This window comes from Rhinatrema bivittatum, chromosome 2, assembly GCF_901001135.1.
Source record: "Rhinatrema bivittatum chromosome 2, aRhiBiv1.1, whole genome shotgun sequence".
NCBI lineage: Eukaryota > Metazoa > Chordata > Amphibia > Gymnophiona > Rhinatrematidae > Rhinatrema > Rhinatrema bivittatum.
The window spans coordinates 368090932-368111211 of NC_042616.1; the positions used below are offsets into that span (position 1 = coordinate 368090932).

The following is a 20280-nucleotide window of genomic DNA, read 5'->3' on the forward strand; positions in this document are numbered from 1 at the left end:
GACAGTAACTATATAGTTTTGACAGTTTGGAAAGGGTGTCCCACCAATCCATGGGATACACTGCCCACTTGGGGACTCTATTTTTCTAAGCCCTGGAGGGTAGAAGTTTCCCTGGCTCTGGTACCAGAGATTCCTGCACATATTGAGGAAAGAGACTGTAAAAGTAAAATACTTTGTGATGCTGTGGATTAAATTGTTGTGCCATTCTTCACCCATTTTCAATAGTAAAGACTTAAATTTTTAACACAAATTTAGTGGTTCCAGTGGTCTTATTTGGCACTCTTAGCACACATTGGAACATACAGATACTCCTGTCCCAAGGACGAAAACAAAGACTCAAAGGGTCACTATCGTCCACCCCCCCCCCCCCCCCCCCCCCCCCACACACACACACACTCAACAAAGAATCCAGGCCCTGGAAGTAAAACTGTTTATAAGCTGGTCTGGTAAGGTTCCAGCTATGAAGAGTCAAAACAAATTGGACTCCTTACAGAACATTATAAAATCAATCGCTAGAGGCTTTACAAATAGGATATTTAACCATTCAAGAATTTCAATTTTCGAATCCAATATTTCCATATGTACCAACTATATACATTTAGCCAAGGTTCATAAGGCTCTACAAAGACTGCTTGTCTTTAGAGAAAGCAAAATTGATTACGGTAACAGGTATTCTCTGAAGACAGAAATGTACCAGTCTTCTTTACAGTGCCCAGGGAACATGAATTTGTCTAGAATGGCATTGAAATTCATCAGTATTTTTGGTGACCAGGAAGACCCTGCTCTTTCTCTTGTGGTGGAAAAGGCTTGACTACTCTGTTCTCTGGGAATAGGTTCTGGTTCTGATTGTGCACTAAAACTCTTCCAGGAAGGTGATTTGGATGGATTTCCAATAGATGTGGATGATAGCTTGGAAGTACCAGTGGTTAGGATCTGTGGTCTTTTATAAAATCCAATACCTAATTGATCATATCTGAGAAGAGATTTGAACTTCGATCTCTGGGTCAGCTGGACCTGGGGACGCTGTGAAGGCAGTATTCATCCCTCAAAGAGGAGAGAGTCATAGTTATCCTGCAATGGCAACATCTAGTGGTCACATCTATGGCTCATGTTTGCAGGGCTTCACAAGGATCCCTGGTCAATGATCTCTAGTTGAGGGCTATCGCTACAATGACTGTAAAGGAATATGAAATGGGTGAAAAAACCCTGCGCTATTGTGAATGAAGACTCATGGCGCCAATCCCAGACTACTTTCTAGAATATGCACACATGCTTATACAGATCCAGGAAAAAAATGCCTCTGTGTGACCCCCTTTTGGCCACTCTGACATCTCCTGAAAATTTGTTGTGCATGGGATATAAAGCCCAAAAGTTATTAGATGGCATAATTGCAAGCATGTATACATAAAGTATATGGATTCCACCAAAAAATATCCCTTTCATGATCCTAATAGATCCTCTGACGTGAGCAGAAAATATGATGTGGGTAAGATGCAAACCTGAAACATGGTTAGGTGGCATAATCAATCCCTCCCAAAATGTCACTGATCTGATCCTTGTGGACTCCTTGCCATGTCATCGAAATTTGGTGTGGCCTACATGCAGAACCGATGCAAAACTAAAAATTTGTTAGGGGATGACAGTTGCACATGTGTCTTCATGGGATAAGGAGACTGGGGGAAAATACCTTTGTCCAAATCCTCTTGGCTCCTCAGACACGCCCTGAAAATCTAGAGGGGATAGGATGCTGAATGGCAAAGTTAGTAGTGGAATACACAGACACAGTGATTGCATAAGCCTCCCTCCCTTCAGAAAGTTGGCTAAAAAAAATAAAAAATTGGACAAATACTTGCAAAACAGGTGAAACAGACTGCACAGGAATAAAAAACATATCCCTCATGCCAGCTAGCAGTGTGACAAATAAGACAAGAAAATAACTGCCAAAAATCCTGTCTAAGAAAATATTTTTTTGGAAGGGTTTTATTTTTTTTGAATGAAAAAATTGCAATGTAACCGTGATGAAGCAGAGCCACTGAAACTCCTAAATCCAGTGTCTCCAATGGTTGAAAACAAAGAGAAGGGAAAGGTGGGACTGCAGCAGAATAGGAATTCCTGTGCAGCATAATAAAGGCCTTTAGGCCTTTCTCGAAAGCTCTGGAAAAAATGTCTGTTCAGTGCTAAGTGTGGTCACATGATCCACTGTATAACTTTGGTGAAATGCTTGTATTAAAAAAATATATATTATTGACTTGTAGTGATGGAAGTATTGTTTTTAATGATATCCAATCACTTTTGAAGTTCGGAAATACAATGCAATTTAAGAAAAATAGTCTTCTGCTGTGTTACTATACTTCAAACTTAGACTTCATAAAAAAACATGAAATCCAGGACAATCTAGATACAGAAGATACCCCTCATTTCCTTTGACTCTGAGAACAGGTTTTACAACTGAACTCCGACTGATCTAACTTTCCGGTAATGAAATCCTACAATATTTGAAAGAGTTCCATTAGCTCAGATTTGGGTACATTTATTTATGTAGATTTAGGGGGCAATTCAGTAAGTGGAGCTTAGTTCAATTGCACTTAAAGTAGCATTCACAAGGGTAATGGGTGAGCTCTGCCTCTTGTTATCCAGCTAACCAGCCTAAAGTGAAAGAGTTGGTTACTGCAGGAAAGACTTAATGCCATGGGAGGAGGGGGATAATGTTGGGGGGCAGAAGCTGCAAGTTCCTTGCCTTCTGATGACAGTACACTAAGTTTACTACCCCTGACATCAGTTGCTGAACCCCTCTGATCTCCACTAAAGATTCACTTAACAGTAACTCTTCTGATTCTTTGATCAATTCCTCCTCCTACCTCTAACACCTCCTCCCACAATAACACCTCTGCCAGAACCCTTTCCATCTTCCCTTCCTGCTGGTTTCTCACCCAGCACCGTAATAGCACTTTTCAGCACCGCTATGCATTTTGATCAAATGTGGGTCAAAATATGAGGCAGTAGCGGGAGGTGCCATTACAGCACAGGAAGGCAAGTCAGCAGGAAGTAAGAATTGTCAGCATAGGAGGGTAGTGGTGAAGGGTTAATGTGGTGATGTTGGGAGTTGAGCTGATACCTTAAGACTATTTTCTAAATATCATTCTTAACATCTTTACACCGCAAGTGACGAGTAGTCCGGGCGGCAAGTGATATGCACTGCCGCCGTCAGGCTTGCTGATGCGGTTTTATTTCAAATTAAACAATTTTCAGATTCAACACAGGTCTGCACAGCAGTGGAGATTCTTCTGCTCGGTCTTTTTGTGTTTGGTTTTGATTGATTAGACGAGTGCCGCAGTTCTTTGTTACATTGTTGGGAGTTGAGATGAGCCATTTGAGGGGGATTGCTGAGTGATTTTGTTGGATTGGGGATGGCTGCTGGAATAGGGGTGTGGTTAAGTATCTAGGGTGTCAAATCAACACACTACCACGCAACATCAAACTCTTCCACGCTATGCAAAATTCTGCTCCATGGATTTTACTGCTGTAAATAGGGGGAAATGAGCTAAGGAGGTCATTTTCCCTCTACTTGAATAGCATAAATTTGATTGAGTTACTCAGTTTAGTTCAGGTTTTCACCCATGATCAGGGCAGTCATTAGTATGCATGCTAACAATTGTTCTACTTCATACATTGGCCTCTTAGTTATTTCGTACTTAGATCATGGGTATTCAGATGTCATAGCCACTTGGAGACTTTCCCAATACCAAATATTGTTAGATACTTACCACCGAGTTTGTTGTGGGACGATGACAGAGTATTCATTTCTGTACACAAGTGGAGTGCTGGTTTCCACCCACAACCATTGATCATCATTCCTTCGTACTTTGAACAAAGAGATTCCATTCTCTCTGTTATTCATCACTGTCACAATTGAAAAAAAAACATGATTCCCTGAGGGCATCTTTTAAAATATAGTTTACTGTTATCTTATTTTAAAGCTGCAAGCACATAAGCAGCAATAAATCATAAGGACATTACTTTGAAAGAATTTTATATATATATTTAAAATCTACATTGTAGTGTTGTTTGACTTAGAATACTGTGTCACACTGATGAATACAAACCCAAGTAAATCACTGGACAAACATAACAGTACAAATAGCAGGTCATATGAAGAAATCTTCCATGTGTCATAATGACAAAAATCTGAATTAAAAAAGTTAAGTTTGACAGTGTTTGCTCTTTTTTTTTTTTTTTATAAATGATTGAAGCCAATACTCAAGATAATTAGCCAAATAAATGTGAGTTATCTATCTAAATGCTGACTTTTGAATATGTAAGGTACTTATCTGGCTAAATTTAGCCAGATAAAAAAGAGGCATTGTAGGGCAATATCTCCTGTTTGCCAATGATGCACCAATTATGAATTATAATAGCCGTGTACAGGCCAAATTCTGACAGGCCCCAGGCACTGCACACACAGCAAGAGAAGGAACTTTACCCAGGAGAACTTTAAACTGCATTGCATACGTGGAAACAAGAGGTCTTGTCTTGATGTGCCTGTTTGTCAGTTCCTGTGCAAATAAAGAAACCAGACAGAAGAGACAATATGACTTAAGCCCTAAGCAGGAGTCATGGTTCAGCCAAAGCAGAGTGCAGAAGACCTCCACCTTTGGAAGGAAGAGGGAGGGGGGGGGGGCAACCTGAACCAATGCTGACACTCTGACACACAGCTTAGCATACCAACGTGGCAGTTGTCCCCCCTCCGAAGGAATGGGAGGGGAGAAAGGGACCTGCAATGTGGCAGGACCCCTACTGAAATAATGGGGAGGGGGAAAAGACCTGCAATGCAGCAAAAGACCCTCTATTCACCACGAGGTTATGCTTGAGCCTATGCATATTTATCAGCTGGGAAGAATAAGAAATGAGAGAAGGAAGAAAAGAGGGAGAACGGACCTCCTGGGTGAGCCCTGAAAGGAAGAGAAAAAGGGAGGAACAGACCCCCTGGGAGAGTGACTCTGAAACCAAAAGTGAGCAGGGAGGCAAGCAATGGACCCCTGGAGGAAGAGGAGGCATAAACCCTGAATGCAAACCTAGGGAGAAAACCCAGAGAGCGAAAACCTGCGCTGAGGTTTCCCTGGAAGCGACAGGAGGACCAGAGGCAAACCAGCCCTCTCTGCTATTGAGAAGGGAGAAGGTGTGACCAGGTGATCAGAGAGAGGAGACCCTGGCTCAGGTGTGGAAAGTGACATGGAGTCATAGACGAGGAAGGGTGAAAACCAGTCCAGACAGCCAGCAAGCACCAGAGCCAGAAGCTAGCCTCCTTCCTGCCCAGCCTGCCTGCTCTGCCAGCACCAAGCCCAGGAAGTCAGCTCTCCAGCCAGAACCTGCTTCAAGGTGAACAGAGGTATCGCCTAAAGCTGGAATCAAGTGTAAGTAAATTAGCCATAAGTATTAATCTTAAGCAGGCTAAAGTTTATAGCATGGTTTGTTACTACCCATGATACAGAACTTTCTTTAGGGAAAACTGGTGCTTAGTGGCCAGGATGTTAGAGATAGGAATTGTTGTTATTTTCTAAATGCTATGTCCTTCCAAATCTGATAAATAAGTCTATTTCTGAGGAGAATATACATTGTCTTTTCCCTGATTTAGGATTGCAAGTAAGGTGGGAGGGCAGCTGGCAGTGTCTTGTAGCAGACAGATCCCTGTGACCCTAATCCTGCTTATAGCATTCTCAGGGCGTCCCGGGGCAGAGGAAAGATATCCAGCTAACAGCCATTATTATGCTGTATTTGGCTAAGTTAGCCTGATAATGTTAGGAGTGCCTCAGAGCAGCCTTATAGTTATCTGGCCACATGTGGGAGAGGAACATGTTCACTTTTTCAAGGGGACGTAATATCAAAGAGAAGGTGTCTTGATCTTATTTACATCCACCTAATGACACTGATAACTTGGTACCGTTTCCTGAATGTGGGGACAATCGTCAAATTTGTTCACAAAGATGGACTAATGATTTTGCCATCTCAGGAACTGGTCCCAAAGTTCACGATTTATAGCATTGGTCATGTTAAAGAGCTTCATTGTCTATTTAATCATTTGTCCATGCAAGTTATGGTACATTGGGAAAACAAAAAGAAAACTCTGAACTTAGTTGATTGAGCACAGGAGTTATATTAAGACATGCAGTGAAAACATACCAATCATTTCACATCGTGTGGAGAAAAAGCATTAATTTGAAGAACTCAAATGGTCAGTGTTGGAGCATGTACGCACAGATCCGTGGGGAGGGAACAGGGTAAGAATGTTGAGCCAAAAAGACCAATCATGGATTTTCTGGCTTAACGCTATTTATCCGGGTGGGCTAAATTTAGGAATAGAACTGAATGTCTTTTAGACATTTGCAGTTGACAACAGTACACAATATCCATGTGTTGTGACGTCACATGTTTTGGTCTTTTTAAAAAATGGGAGGTATCAAGTAAGGAAATGCCGCCATTTGCAAAGATGAACTAACAAGATGGTACATTGTGCAGTGTGGATAAAGGTAATTTTGGACTATCAGATATAAAGCATTAGCATCTGTACTTGTGTTCTCTCACTCATCTATGTATTTAATTCTGCAGCTAAAAACGCCAAGAAAATAGTAGCAACTTTGGCCGGATGCCCCTGAAGCAGTTGTAAGTGAAACATAGTGCTATGTCGGGCTGGCTTCTGTCTGTGTGAAGTGAAGAGTTTGTGAAAAACATAAACTAAGAATATACAGCCAAATTTTTAATCGCTGATGCGCGCAAAACTGTGAGATACGTATCTCAGGGTATACGCAGAAGAGCTGGGTTTGCAAAAGGGTGGGCCGGAGGCAGGGTATGTGTGGGGCAGGGCCTGGACAGCGCTATTAGGTGCTGTCCCAGTGAAGTGCACGCCAGCAGCCAACTGAGCAGGTAAGTTAAAAAAAAAAATAACAGGATAGTTAGGTAGGTTGTAGGGGTTGGGGCAGAGAGAGGAAGAGGGAGGCAGGGTAGGTAGGGGTTAAGGAAGTTCCCTCCCAGTCCACTCCGTTATTGGAGTGGACTGGAAGGGAATTGAGGAAGGCCCTATCACGTTGCTGCGCATCTGTTACAAAATTCACCCCCTTGCATGCGTGAGTCGGCACCTGTCCGCACATGTGTGCGCCGATATAAAATTGGGCACACGTGTGCGCAGGTATATAATTTTATAACATGCATGCACACCAGGAACCATGTGCACATGGACGTCCGCACACCTTTTAAAATTTACCCCATAATAATTATAATTGACCTGACGCATAACCATTAAAGTAAAGCACGGGCATTATGAATGGTTCTACCTCCATTTACAAATATTTTATATATTTTGCACATTGAGGATTGTAGATCTCAGCTCAAATTGTTTACACAAAATATTACATCTAGAAGAAATAGTTGAAATTGGACTTGTCAGTGCTATTCGGTTGTATAGTTAATTGTTGCACTTTCAATTTTTTGACTCCATATAATGGGTAATTACACATGTGGGGAGGACCATGGCTTGCTGTGGGATAATGATTTTTTAATGTGTTGGTTCTTATGCGGCAGTATTCAAAGAATATAGCCACATAAGTTTAACATTCTGTTGAATATACCCAAATATATCAACATAGAAAGATTTTTATTAGGCAATTAATAAATAATTTTAAATAAATAAATAAAGTTATCCGGCTACCTTTAGCTGAATATCTTTAAACCTAACCAGCGATATTCAAAGATAGGTTTAAAGTTATTCAGGTCAAGGTAGCTGGATAACTTTATCTAGGGATATTCAGTGAGATGTTTATCCAGCTGAACCTCCAGGATAACTTATCTGGCTAATTTTAGTCAGATATGTTTGCCATTTTAGGGTTTTTGAATATTGAGGCCATTATTTCCAAGAATGACTGAAAGTTCTTGTTCACGGAAAACTGTTTCAGCTGCTAGAGATTTACTACTTTAAAATTCCATTGACAATCAAAGCAAGAAACAAAATCAAAACTGAATCAGGAAAGATTTTGATTCATTTTGTGCCTAACCTATGACTTTTAAGAGATTTCAAGCCACTTTTACTGCCAAATAACTTTCCATCTCTAGTCCAGACGTTTTTATTTGTGATTTTAGATTATTGTAATTCTTTGTATCTGAGGAATCCATCTTCCTGTTGCACTGGTGGTGGACCCTTGGCTGACGTGGGATTGACGCAACCCGTAGGGCTAGCCCCACATGTCAACACCATCGGGAGGCAGAGCTGACTAAGAGACAGAAGCCAACTGGAGCTTCGCCAATACAAGCCCTCGTTCCCCACAGGTTGAACCCTTGGGTGCCGGGGCTGGCTGGTTTAAGGTGGGCCTCCGTGTGATGACTCCCAGTAGATGAGATGCAAGGATTGCCAATGTTGCGTCCGTCGGTGCTAGAAGGCTTCGCCCCGTTTGCCTCATCTTATTCACGGCTCCTCCCTCTTACCTAGGAAAGATGGCTACCACAGCGTCTACAAGCCGACCTCTCCGGTGTCCCCGGAACAGCTATGGTGCAGCCTTCCACCATTGCTCCTCCCAGGTACCTGCTAGGGTGCGCGAGTGCGCAACCCACATCTTTATACCACCCTTGGCGCGAACCTCGAGGGCGTTCCCTCATGCTGACGTCATGCCATCCGGATATATTACATTCACTAGTTTGCTAGCTCATTGAGTTAGCAAGGACTCAAATGTGTTCTAGTCTATGCTACTCTACCGCTTCTGTGCTGCCGCTGGAAGCTCTCTCTCTGCACTTTGGGGTAACTGCTAACCTGGGTATCCACTCCTCGGGGGCCCTCTGCTTTATATCAGGTGCCTTACAGGGAACAGGTACTCGCTACTTGAGGGCCTGCTCTCCCTGCCTTGGTGCCTGTACCTTCTTCAACATATCTGGTGAAATCGCATACCAACAGCAAATACCTAGTGATGTGCATTTGTTTGAACGAATGCGCAATCCGCAACATATAGGTCCCTATTCGTTGCATTCGTGGGGTTCTGAAATGTATGGCAAACCCCCACGAATGCAATGTATCATTAACGAATAACCCCCCACCCATCAGGAGTCTCCTCCAAGACTTGCCAAAAGTCCCTGGTGGTCCAGCGGGGATCCTGGAGCGATCTCTTGCACTTGGGCCGTTGGCTGCCAGTATTCAAAATGGAGCCGATAGCCTTTGCCCTTTGCCTTTTGCCTTTACTATGTCACAGGGGCTACCGGTGCCATGTGACAGGAGCCGACCAATGGCACCGGTAGCCCCTGTGGCATAGTAAGGGGCTTTGACCCTTGGCTTTGAATACCGGCAGTCGATGGCCCGAGTACAGTAGAAGCTCCAGGACCCCCGCTGGACCACCAGGGATTTTTGGCAAGTCTTGGGGGGGTCAGGAGGGTGGGGGGTTGTAGTTAGGTTTAGAGGGTTGTGATGGGGGGTTTTTTTTATACTTTAATGGGAAACGAATCCCATATGTAACTAATGGACGAATCGGGGTCCCCCAAAATCGGATGTAATGGATTTGGGTCCCAACGAATACGAATACCGAATTGAATGTATCCGTCCCTGCTGCACATCCCTAGTGAGTACTCTAGCTCTCAGTCTATCTCATCCACAGTATCTCCTAGCTGGGAGTATCTCCTAGCTGCAGAACCTCCTTTCATCAAGGAGAGAAGGGCGTCCCTGAGACTGCAACTACTGGACTGCCTCACTACTGCCACCTATGGTGGCTCTCTTCAAGCTGTTTAATAAAGAACTAACTGTGTTTTGTGCATTACGAGTCTAGCCCAGTGCTGTGGCTCCTCACGGGACTCCTCCCCGTGGGTGTGGTCATCTCCCACAGCACCCAACGATCTACCAAAACAAACTTAACCATAACAGCCGAGGACCAGCAGAGGTATCAAGGGACCGGCGTGGGTCCGGACGAGGCAGGGATCCAGAGACCCGGGCGCCAAAAGGAACAGGGCAGAGACAGGGGGTGCCCAGGTAGAAGAAGGTCGAAGCCTAAGAAGTCAAGTCCAGGGAGATACCAAAGGCATAGTCAAAGGCAGGCTGGAATCAGGGCAGGTGGCTGAGCAAGACAAGGTACAGAATCCAACGGAGCAAGGGTCAAGCCAGAGGGACAGTCCAGAGCATGGTCCAACATAGTGAGGGTCAACGCCAGAGTGTCAATCCTGAGCGTGGTCCAACGTAGCAAGGGTCAAAGCCAGAGGGTCAGTCCATAGCAAGTGTCAATGCCAGAAGGTCAATCCTGAGCATGGTCCAATGTAGCAAGGGTCAAAGCCAAAAGAGTCAGTCCAGCAAGACAAGGAAGGGACCAAGGTACAGGTCAGGAACAGGAACCAGGAACGGAGTCAGGATCAAGAACCAGGAACAAAATCAGGAACCAGTAACGAAGTCAGGATCAGGAACGATGGGCAACGAGCACACGAACAAACTTGGAGACATGTTGCCAAGGCAAGGAACTAGTGGCAGGCCCTGCCTTATATACCAGGGCCCGATGATGTCAACATCCAGGGCCACGGGTTAGTTTCCCACCACGGCCCCTTTAAAGGTATGGGAGGCGCGCGCGCAATTAAGCCAAGGCCCACAGGAGGCTGGATAACAGTGTCTCCCTGCGGGCTATGTGGGGAGACCCACCGGGAGCTGAGGAGGTCTGCAGAGGAGTCAGGAACAGCCGAGGAGGCATCAGGCGCTCAGGGGCGTAAGCGGCTGCCGACAGCTGCGTGCAAGGATGGTCCGGGTCCAGGAGCAGAGCTGCACGGGTGAGTAGGCCCGGTCATGGGCCTACCGTGGACAGGACACGCAGCACTCCCTCAATCAAGCCCTTGCAACTGCTACAAAATGCAGCAGCAAGATTGATTATCTGGCATAAGAAGAGTGAACATATTTCACCAGTACTTAAAAACTTGCACTGGCTATTCTTCATGCTAGAATCAAATATACAGTAGCAATGCTGACACATAAACTATTGTCAATTGAGTTGTTACCTTGGGTGAATGCAATGTTGCAAGTTCATAACCTGGTTATAACTTTGCGCTCTTCACAAAAGGTTCTTCTGCATGTTCCATCAGGTTAACAGACACTGCATTTTCAATTGCACCCATTTTGTGGAACTCTTTGCCGCATGAGAAGTGGAGTGCCCAAAGAAGTTTAAAACTCTTTTAAAAACTGAGTTATTTAAACAGTTATTCTGTTTTTTAGATTTATTAGATCCTCTGCCAATTTGATATTGTTAGTGTTTTATATTTTTATGCATTTTATTGTGTGTATTTTGTTGTGAGTCGTTTTGGGCCTTGGTGTAGGTGGCATATAAATGCAATAAAGAAAGAAAGAAACATTTAAGGGTAGATTTTAAAACATGGATGCAGCGATTCTATAACATGCGCATGTTGCTGCTCGCATGTTATAAAATACGAGACCCGCGTGCACATGTGCACTTGATTTTTATATTGGCACGCATATGCGCGGGTGGATAGAGACTCGTACAAGCAAGGGGGGATTTTTATTGCAAAAAACACATGGCAACGCGATCGGGCCTACCCCAGTTCCCTCCCAATCCACTCCAATTAAGGAGTGGACTGGGAGAGAATTTTCCTATTCCCCTACCTCTTCTTCCTCCCTTTTCTCTTCTCCTCTCCGACCCCTAAACCTACCCTAACTAACCTATTTTTTTTATTTTTGAACTTACCTGCTACCTGCTCCTATGAGCAGGTAGCAGGTAAGGAACCTACTACCTGCTCCTATGAGCAGTAGTAGGTTCCTTGCACCAGCCAGCTGCCGGCGCGCACTTCCCCGGGACAGGGCCTAATGGCCGCTGTCCTGGCCGGCCCCCTCCCCTTTTCCCGATCCTGGCACTTCCAGGGATATCAGGAGTTACGCGCATGGCTAGGCCATTTTTAGAATGCACACGGTGTGTGCAAGGCCCGGCCATGTGCCTATCCCCCAGTTTTTGCATGTGCCTGGCTTTTAAATTTTGCCTTTTAGGGAAGACAATTTTTAAAGTGATTTATGCAAGTAAAAGGCATTTTACCCACATTAATTGTCTGTTGACCTCTGTCCTTCCTCAATGTAGCTAAGTCTGTGTGCTCTTCTACAATGCATTGCTTCTGACACATTGAGAGGGGGGCGTTTCCGGGGGCTGTATTTAGGTTGGGAAGGAAAAGTACACCTGTAATCATATTTTCAATGACATGCTTGTACTTTTCCAGCAACATTCTACCCACAGAAAAATCAGGTGCAAGTGACTGTGCATACCTGGCACCCACAGAAAATTTCAAAGCAATAGCACATGTATACTCTCACTTTGAGAATTGGTGTAAACCTTGTGAGCATAACATGTGTGAAATCTTTGTTCCAACGTGGACAGTTGGAAAATGGGCCCCTTTATGAATTAGGATAATTTTCAGGCTAATATCAGAGAAAACATTCAGCAATGCTGCTTCCAAAATTACTTTAGCATGAAGCCAAGCACAGGCAACTAAGTTCCTTGAGAGCTTGGATGACTCAAAATGGACAAATTAACTGGGTTCTAAGAGGTAGATTTCAGAAGAGTTCCTCACGCAAAGACAGTCACATATGCACGTATGCAGGTTCCGCAAGAGCAATGCAAATTTTAAAAAGCCGCGAAGTATGCATGTACAAACCTATGCGCGTATCAAGAATAAGGAAGCAGAAAAGGGGTATTGCATGGGCAGGGCATGGGCATTCTGGGGCGGGGCCAAGACTTGTAGCTCTGAAATTTGTAAAAGCTAATCATGGTGCGCATCAGCATGTTATCCGCGTAACTTTACTGCTGTCCAACTGAGGAGCAACTCTGGAGATCTCAAATTTTAAGACTTTCAGCACAGGGGGGGGGGGGGGTTTTCAGGCTCAAGTGGGTGGCTTACGGGATGAAGAGCCAGAGGGGTCTTGAAGACCTCAATCTCACCTTGACAAATGGTGGACTAATTGGAAAAACTGTTTTTTCACTCGCGAGCATGTTTTAAAATCCGCCTGCATACCCTTGTAAAAGCCGCTAAAACCCTAGCGGAAATATGTATAGGACATTTACTCGCGCCGCCTCTTAAGATTACATGCACACATATGCACAGCAGGGGGATTTCAAATATGTGCGTACATGTGCACATGAAATAAAATTGCCGTGTATCTCAGCTCGCGTGCCAGTACACGCATTTATGGGCACATGCGCGTTCCTTTTAAAATTAGCCAATATATCTGATGAAAAATTAAATGTAGATATCCTGAAAGCAGACCCTTTCCTCGAGGTCCAGAGTTACCCAGAATTAGAGGAGTGTTTATAGAAGCAGAGGGCATCTGTATACATACACTTCATCTGGTTTTCCGCGTTGTGCAACATGTCAGAAAAGGAAATGCCTTGATGACTGGTCCTTCCATGCATCTCTGCTTCACACAGACCTGAAAATGGTTTTGCTCTGCAAAACAAAAGCATTGAGACATTTTACAGTGAGAAATATATTGTGCTGGATTCACTCAAATTTGTGGCTTAGAACATTTGAAATTATATGGAAAGTGATCTGGCATTTTGAACTCTTTTGTTAAGACATAAATATAAGAAAATCCAGAAATTCCTTTGTTTTTCTAGGATGATATATGCAAGATTACAGAATTCTCTGGAAAACATAGACTACCAATTTGTTGGATTCCTGCCTATGCAATTTGTTGGATTCCCTGACTATCTGTTTTACAGATGTTTTTAATAACAGCTCATCTCCCACTGAAAAAGACATAAGGTGAAACAAAGGGCCTTTGTTGGGGAGAGTATTGAACAAGTTCATGATTTCTTGATTTATTGGACTTTATATGAATTTGTCTCTGGTGCCTATAACACAACGTTTGAAGTGAATGTTTTATCACTGAAATTTTCCTGGGATTGCTTTTGAATGTTGTTGATTTTTTGAAGCTTTCAATAAAGTTTATAACTTTTTTAGAATGTTTTTATTGACACATGGTGATTGTAATTGTACACTATGGGATGTGTGTGTAAATTGTACCACCTCCATGTATGAATGTGTAGTTTTCAGTATTTTTTATTGAAAAAGATTTCTTTAATTTGCTTTTAGATGGTTTATAAGATATATAAATACCAATAATAGTGGGTACTCCACATTTTTTCAGATTAGAAAATTTATGGCCAAAAAGCATTTATCAAGTTTGTGGAATAAAAATAATCATACCCTCTACTTAGCTAGGGAAAACATTTTTTTAGAACATAGCATATCATCAGCATCATTACAATATGCATAAGCCTTATTATCCCTTTCCAATGAGCAGAGTCACTCTTAATTTCATCAAATTTGGAATTGGGCATAGGAAGCACATAGACCATGCTCAGAGCATTTTGTCAATTCAAAATAAGAACAAGCTAAAAATAGAAAAACACCAGGTACCATGCGGCATCACTAAACTATGTTCTGAGAGAGGTTTCTTTCCATTTTTCTCCATTCTCTCCTGATTGAGATCCAGATGTTACTGGCATTGCCTACTTAATGAAGCAATTCCCATTCATAGAGCTGCCCTGACTAGTAGATACCACCCAGCCAAAGAAGCCAGCTCTGTGGGTGCTTGAGCATCCCCAAAATTGTCTCTTGCACTTCTGTAGATTGGAAATTGGGAGCTCCAAACTGCAGGGATGCCAGGGAAGGCAGGAAGGGTTTTTGTCTCCTTTCTACTGCTTCCGCCTGTTGCGTCTGTCGGTCCTCGACGGCTTCGCCCCGTTTGCCTCCCCTTACCTGGGAAAGATGGCTACCGCAGCGTCAACAAGCTGAGCTCTATGGCATCACCAGAACGTCGGCTTGTCGACCTCCCGCCATTGCTCCTCCCAGGTACCTACTAGGGTGTGCGCTCAACCCACGTCTTTGTACCACCCTTGGCGAGAACCTCGAGGGCGTTCCCTCATGCTGACATCACGCCATCCAGGTATATTACCATCATCAATTTGCTAGCTCCCCGAGTTAGCAAGGACTCGAATCCGTTCCTGTCTACGCTACTCTGCCGCTTCCATGCTGCCGCTTGAAGCTCTCTCTCTGCCCTTCGGGGTAATTGCTAAGCTAGGTACCCACTCCTCGGGGACCCTCTGCTTTATTTCAGGTGCCTTACAGGGAACAGGGTACTCGCTCCTCGATGGCCTGCTCTCCCTGCCTCGGTGCCTGTACCTTCTACAACATACCTGATGGAATCGCATACCAACAGCTAACACCTAGTGAGTACTCTCTCAGTCTATTTCATCCACAGTATCTCCTCGCTGGGAGACCTGCTGCGGAACCTCCTGTCGTCATCAAGTAGAGAAGGGCTCCCTCTGTCAAGGTCCCTGAGACTACAACCACAGACTGCCTCACTACTGCCACCTCTGGTGGAGATCTTCACGCTGTCTAAATAAAGAACTTTCCTGTGTTTTGTGTGTACGAGTCTAGCCCAGTACTGTGGCTCCTCATGGGGCTTCTCCCCGTGGGCATGGTCATCTCCACAGCACCCAAGGATCCACAAAACACACGTTATCATAACAGATTGCTAACTCCATGGATCCGGCTCAGCTCACTGTGTAGCAGGCCATTCCAGGCCTGCAACGTTCAGCAGATTTCCGAACAGCAGACTGCGCTGGAAGGACTGACCGCTGCATTTAATCTACTGCACACACAGATGAACTTGCCTTCCACCTCAGGTAAAGAAGCTAAACCATCTGAAGTGACGGTCAAGACTACTGTGCCTCTAGCAGCTCCCACCCGCTTCTTGGGAGAAGTATGGAGATGCAGAGACTTCATTAACCAGTGCTGCATGCACTTTGCATTACAACCTGGCCACTTTCCCACAGCCTATTCCAAGACTACCTACATTCTGTCGTATGGACAAGCATTGTCTTGGGCCTCCTCGCTGTGGGAGCATGAGGACCAAATCCTTCATGACCTTTAAGGATTTCTTGAACTGTTTAAGTCAGTTTTCGATGATCCTGTCCGGTGTACCATTGCAGGACCTTCTATGGTTCACCTGAAGCAAGGGAACAAACCACTAGCTGACTTCGCTATCGAATTCAAGACACTGGCATCTGAATTATCCTGGGACCCGAGATGCCTGAAGACTCTCTTCTTTGAAGGACTGAACTCTCATCTGAAAGATGAACTTGTTGCTCGTGAGATGCCTGAGACCTTTGCTGAACTAGTGAAACTGGCAACAAGGATCGATCGCCGACTTCGCGACAAGGTTCAAGAGACCAAGACTCCCAGGAAAACCTTTCTTAGCGAAGTTCGAGTTAAGTCCACACCCAGGCCTGCTCCTCCGGTCCCAGCAGCTGGCAAAGAAGAACCTATGCAGTTAGGCCACAGCCATCTGACGTCAAAAGAGAGAAGAACGTGGAAGAAATTGGGGCTATGTATGTATTGTAGACAAGCTGGTCATGCTGACCAAAATTGCCCTATATGTCCGGGAAACTGGCAGTCCTAAGTCCTGCGGGAGGACTCTTCTTAGGTCTCAGCACTCCTCCTCCTCCGCTCTCTCTTCCTGTATCCTTGATCTGCGGACCTTTACAGTACCAGACTCTTGCCCTAGTGGACTCCGGGGCAGGAGGCAATTTCATTCTACAATGAGTAGTGGAGCACCTTTGGATCCCCACTTCCACTATGAAGCCTCCACTACTTCTGTCATCCATCTATGGAGAGCCCTTACCGGGTGAACTAACACTATGCACCAAACCAGTGTGTCTATGGACCGGTGCTCTCCATTCTGAGACCATCTCCTTCTTTGTTTTAGAGAAGGCCATGCACCCTATAGTACTGGGATTACCTTGTGTTATTGTTTGTAATGTTTTGGTTGGACCCTTGGACACTGTGGCAGATGACCACACCCACGGGGGGAAGTCCCATGAGGGGCCACAGGTCAGGCTCAGCTTTAGGACACACAACACAGAATTATCTTTTATTAAACAGAGTTGAGAAGCCACCAGAGGTGGCAGTAGTGAGTAGAGATGAAGCCCGGCTGGGCTTGTAGTCCCTCAGGACACTGGAACAGCGATCCCTCAATAGCTGTACTGTAGTGGAGAGAAACTGAGATAGTGAGTACAGTGCAGCATACACAGGGTTCTGGTATAGAGCCTCGTTGTTGATTACTCACACAGCGGTTTCTCCCAGAAGGTAACACAGAAGCTGGAATAGAGGCAGGCCCTCGAGGAGCGAGTACCTGGTTCCAGGGAACAGCTCTGAGAGAATATAGATGGTAACTCACTGATGGTTTGGCAGCGGGTTCTTCCAAGCAGAAGTGAAGCTCAGGCAGCGAGTCGGGGAACATGGGCCCTCGAGGAGTGAATACTGGTTCCAGACAGCGACCTGAAAGAAAAGAGAGAGGCCCCCGAGGAGCGGGTACCCCGATAGAGTAAGTCCAATTAAGGAGAGGCAGAGTAGCTAGGTACGGAGAGTGAATCCCATCCGGAAGGAGTCCTTTGCTAACTCGAATAGCTAGCAGAGAAGGCTTTTGTATCCGGGATGCGTGATGTCATCACAGGGGTACACCCCTGAGGTTTGCGCCAAAGAGGAATAAGAAGCAGGACCCTACGGTAGCTGAACATGGCGGGATGCAGAGCCCAAGCCGGACTGGGGATGCTGGAAGGGACAGCAGGCAGACGCCACGGCAGCCAGACGTCCATCAACCACGGGAGGAGTCGCCAAAGAGGTAAGGAGGGCGGAGTGGAGACGTCGGGCAGCGACAGTCGTAACACCTTGGCTGCAGTAGCATATGTCTCAGTTTAATTGGGCTACACTGGTACTGTCTAGATGGGGCCCAGACTGCCATGATAAATGCCTGATGGAGGTAACTCCGTTACCCTGAATGCCTACTACCCCAGTGATGCCGGGGTTGCCGCCTCAATATGCATCTTTCCAACATGTCTTTTCAAAAGAAGCTGTAGATGTGCTTCCACCTCACAGACCTTATGACTGCTATTAATCTAAAGCCTAATACTGAGCCACCCAAGGATAGAGGGTACCCCCTGTCTGTGGCAGAAAATAAAGCCATGTCCGAATATATTCAGGAAAATCTTCAAAAAGGCTTTATAAGACAATCCAAGTCCCCTGCTGGCGCAGGCTTTTTCTTTGTGGGCAAAAAGGATGGTACATTACGTCCATGTATAGACTACAGGGGCCTCAATGAAATAACAATAAATGATCATTACCCCCTGCCTCTGATTTCAGAGATATTCGACAGACTACAAGGAGCTCAAATCTTTTCCAAACTGGATCTGAAAGGAGCCTAAAATTTACTTCGCATTCGAGATGGCGATGAGTGGAAGATGGCCTTCAACACTCGGAACGGTCACTTTGAGTAGCTAGTGATGCCCTTCGGCCTGTGCAATGCCCTGGCTGTCTTTCAAAATTTAATGAACGACATTTTCCAGGATCTCCTCTATAAGTGTGTTGTTGTTTATTTGGACGACATACTGATATTCTCGCAAGACATGACCACTCATCAGGAGGATGTTAAGAGAGTACTACAGAGACTCCGAGAGAACCATCTCTACGCCAAGCTATCCAAATGTGAATTTCACAAGGAGTAAGTGCCTTTCTTAGGCTACATCATTTCCAATCAAGGCTTCCAAATGGACCCACAGAAGCTGGAGAGTATCAAGAAATGGGCGCAACCCACCGGGTTAAAAGCTCTCAGACGCTTCTTAGGTTTCACCAACTATTACAGGACCTTCATCAAGAATTACTCTTCACTTACAGTACCACTTACAGTTATAACAATTAAAGGTGCCAATGTTGCTAATTAGTCTCCAGAGGCTATAGCTGCATTCCAGAAACTAAAAGATGCCTTTTCCAGCAAGCCATGTCTTCGACACTCAGACCCCTCCAAGCCTTTCATCGTGGAGGTTGATGCCTCAGACGTTGGCGTAGGGGCCATATTAAGCCAGGCTGGTGATTCAAAAGTTCCACAACCATGCTCATTCTTCTCCCGCCGCTTCTCTCCTGCGGAGAAAAATTACGGAATAGGAGATATGGAGCTTCTGGCTATAAAGATGGCATTCGAAGAAAGGCGCCCTTGGCTCGAAGGAGCGCAACATCAAGTAACGTTCTTCACAGACGATAAGAATTTGGATTACCTCCGCCACGCACAGCACCTGAATCATAGACAAGCGAGATGGTCTCTGTTTTTCAACAGATTCAACTTTGTGTTCAAGTACCGCCCTGGAGATAAGAATATCAAAGCTGAGGCTCTATCTCGCTCATTCCTCTCCGAGGACATACCTGAAGAACCACAACACATCACTGACCCAGAGAAGGTCATATTGGCAGCTATCCATTCAGTACCTGCAGGAAAGACTATCGTATCCAAAAACCTCAGAAAGAAGTTATTGGCTTGGGCCCACGACTCTAAACTTTCAGGACATCCTGGTCAGCGTAGAACCTTGTCTAAGCTTCAAACCTATTACTGGTGGCCCACCATGAAGGAAGACACATTCTCCTACATCGCTTCCTGCACAAACTGCGCCAAACAGAAGACACCACCGGGTCGTCCATGGGGTCTACTCCAACCCTTGCCAGTGCCAGAAGAACCATGGACATATATTGCCACAGACTTCGTGGTCGATTTACCATGTTCAGGAGGAAACAACACCATTTGGGTAACTGTAGATCGGTTCTCGAAGATGGCTCATTTTGTGGCTCTCCCAGGCTTACCCACCGCCATGGAGCTCGCCAAGCTATTCATTATGCACATCTTCCACCTGCATGGCTTGCTTAAGCACATAGTCTCCGATCGAGGAGCCCAATTCACGGCTAACTTCTGGAAGGCACTCTGTAAGAAGTTCGATATTTCTCTTGACTTCACCTCCGTATACCAGCCACAATCCAATGGACAAACAGAGAGGATGAACAGAACTCTCAAGCAGTTCATTCGTGCCTACGTGAACACTCACCAGAATGATTGGCGTGAACTGTTGCCCTGGGCAGAATTTGCCATTAATTCTCATCCAGCAATATCCACTGGATCAACATCATTCAAAGTAGTCTACGGACGACTACCTCTGCCACCACTGTCACTTCCGTTACCAGAGTCGTCCCCCACAGCTCAATCTACTGTCAAAGAAATCCAACAACTTTGGACTCAGACAAAAGAGATGCTTGTTAAAGCAGGACTTCGAGCAAAGAAAGAATATGATGCTCATCACTGCAAGGCTCCAGACTTCAAGCCTGGTGATAAAATCTGGCTTTCAATGAAGCACTTAAGACTTAAACTTCCTTCAACTCGCTTCGCTCCTCGCTTCGTTAGAC

At 45.1% G+C, this 20280-nt stretch overlaps 1 protein-coding gene across 3 annotated transcripts in view; it reads right to left on the reverse strand.

Moving 5' to 3' along the window:
* The window catches only part of LOC115084718 (aryl hydrocarbon receptor repressor-like), a 304930-nt gene that overhangs the window by 45442 nt on the left and 239208 nt on the right, over positions 1–20280 (reverse strand). For all 3 annotated transcript variants that reach the window (XM_029589943.1, XM_029589945.1, XM_029589944.1), the window contains 2 exons: positions 13334–13440; positions 3765–3900 (listed from right to left, as the gene is read on the reverse strand). In XM_029589943.1, the coding sequence (XP_029445803.1) occupies positions 3765–3900; positions 13334–13440 (243 nt within the window). The remainder of the gene's footprint in view (positions 1–3764; positions 3901–13333; positions 13441–20280) is intronic.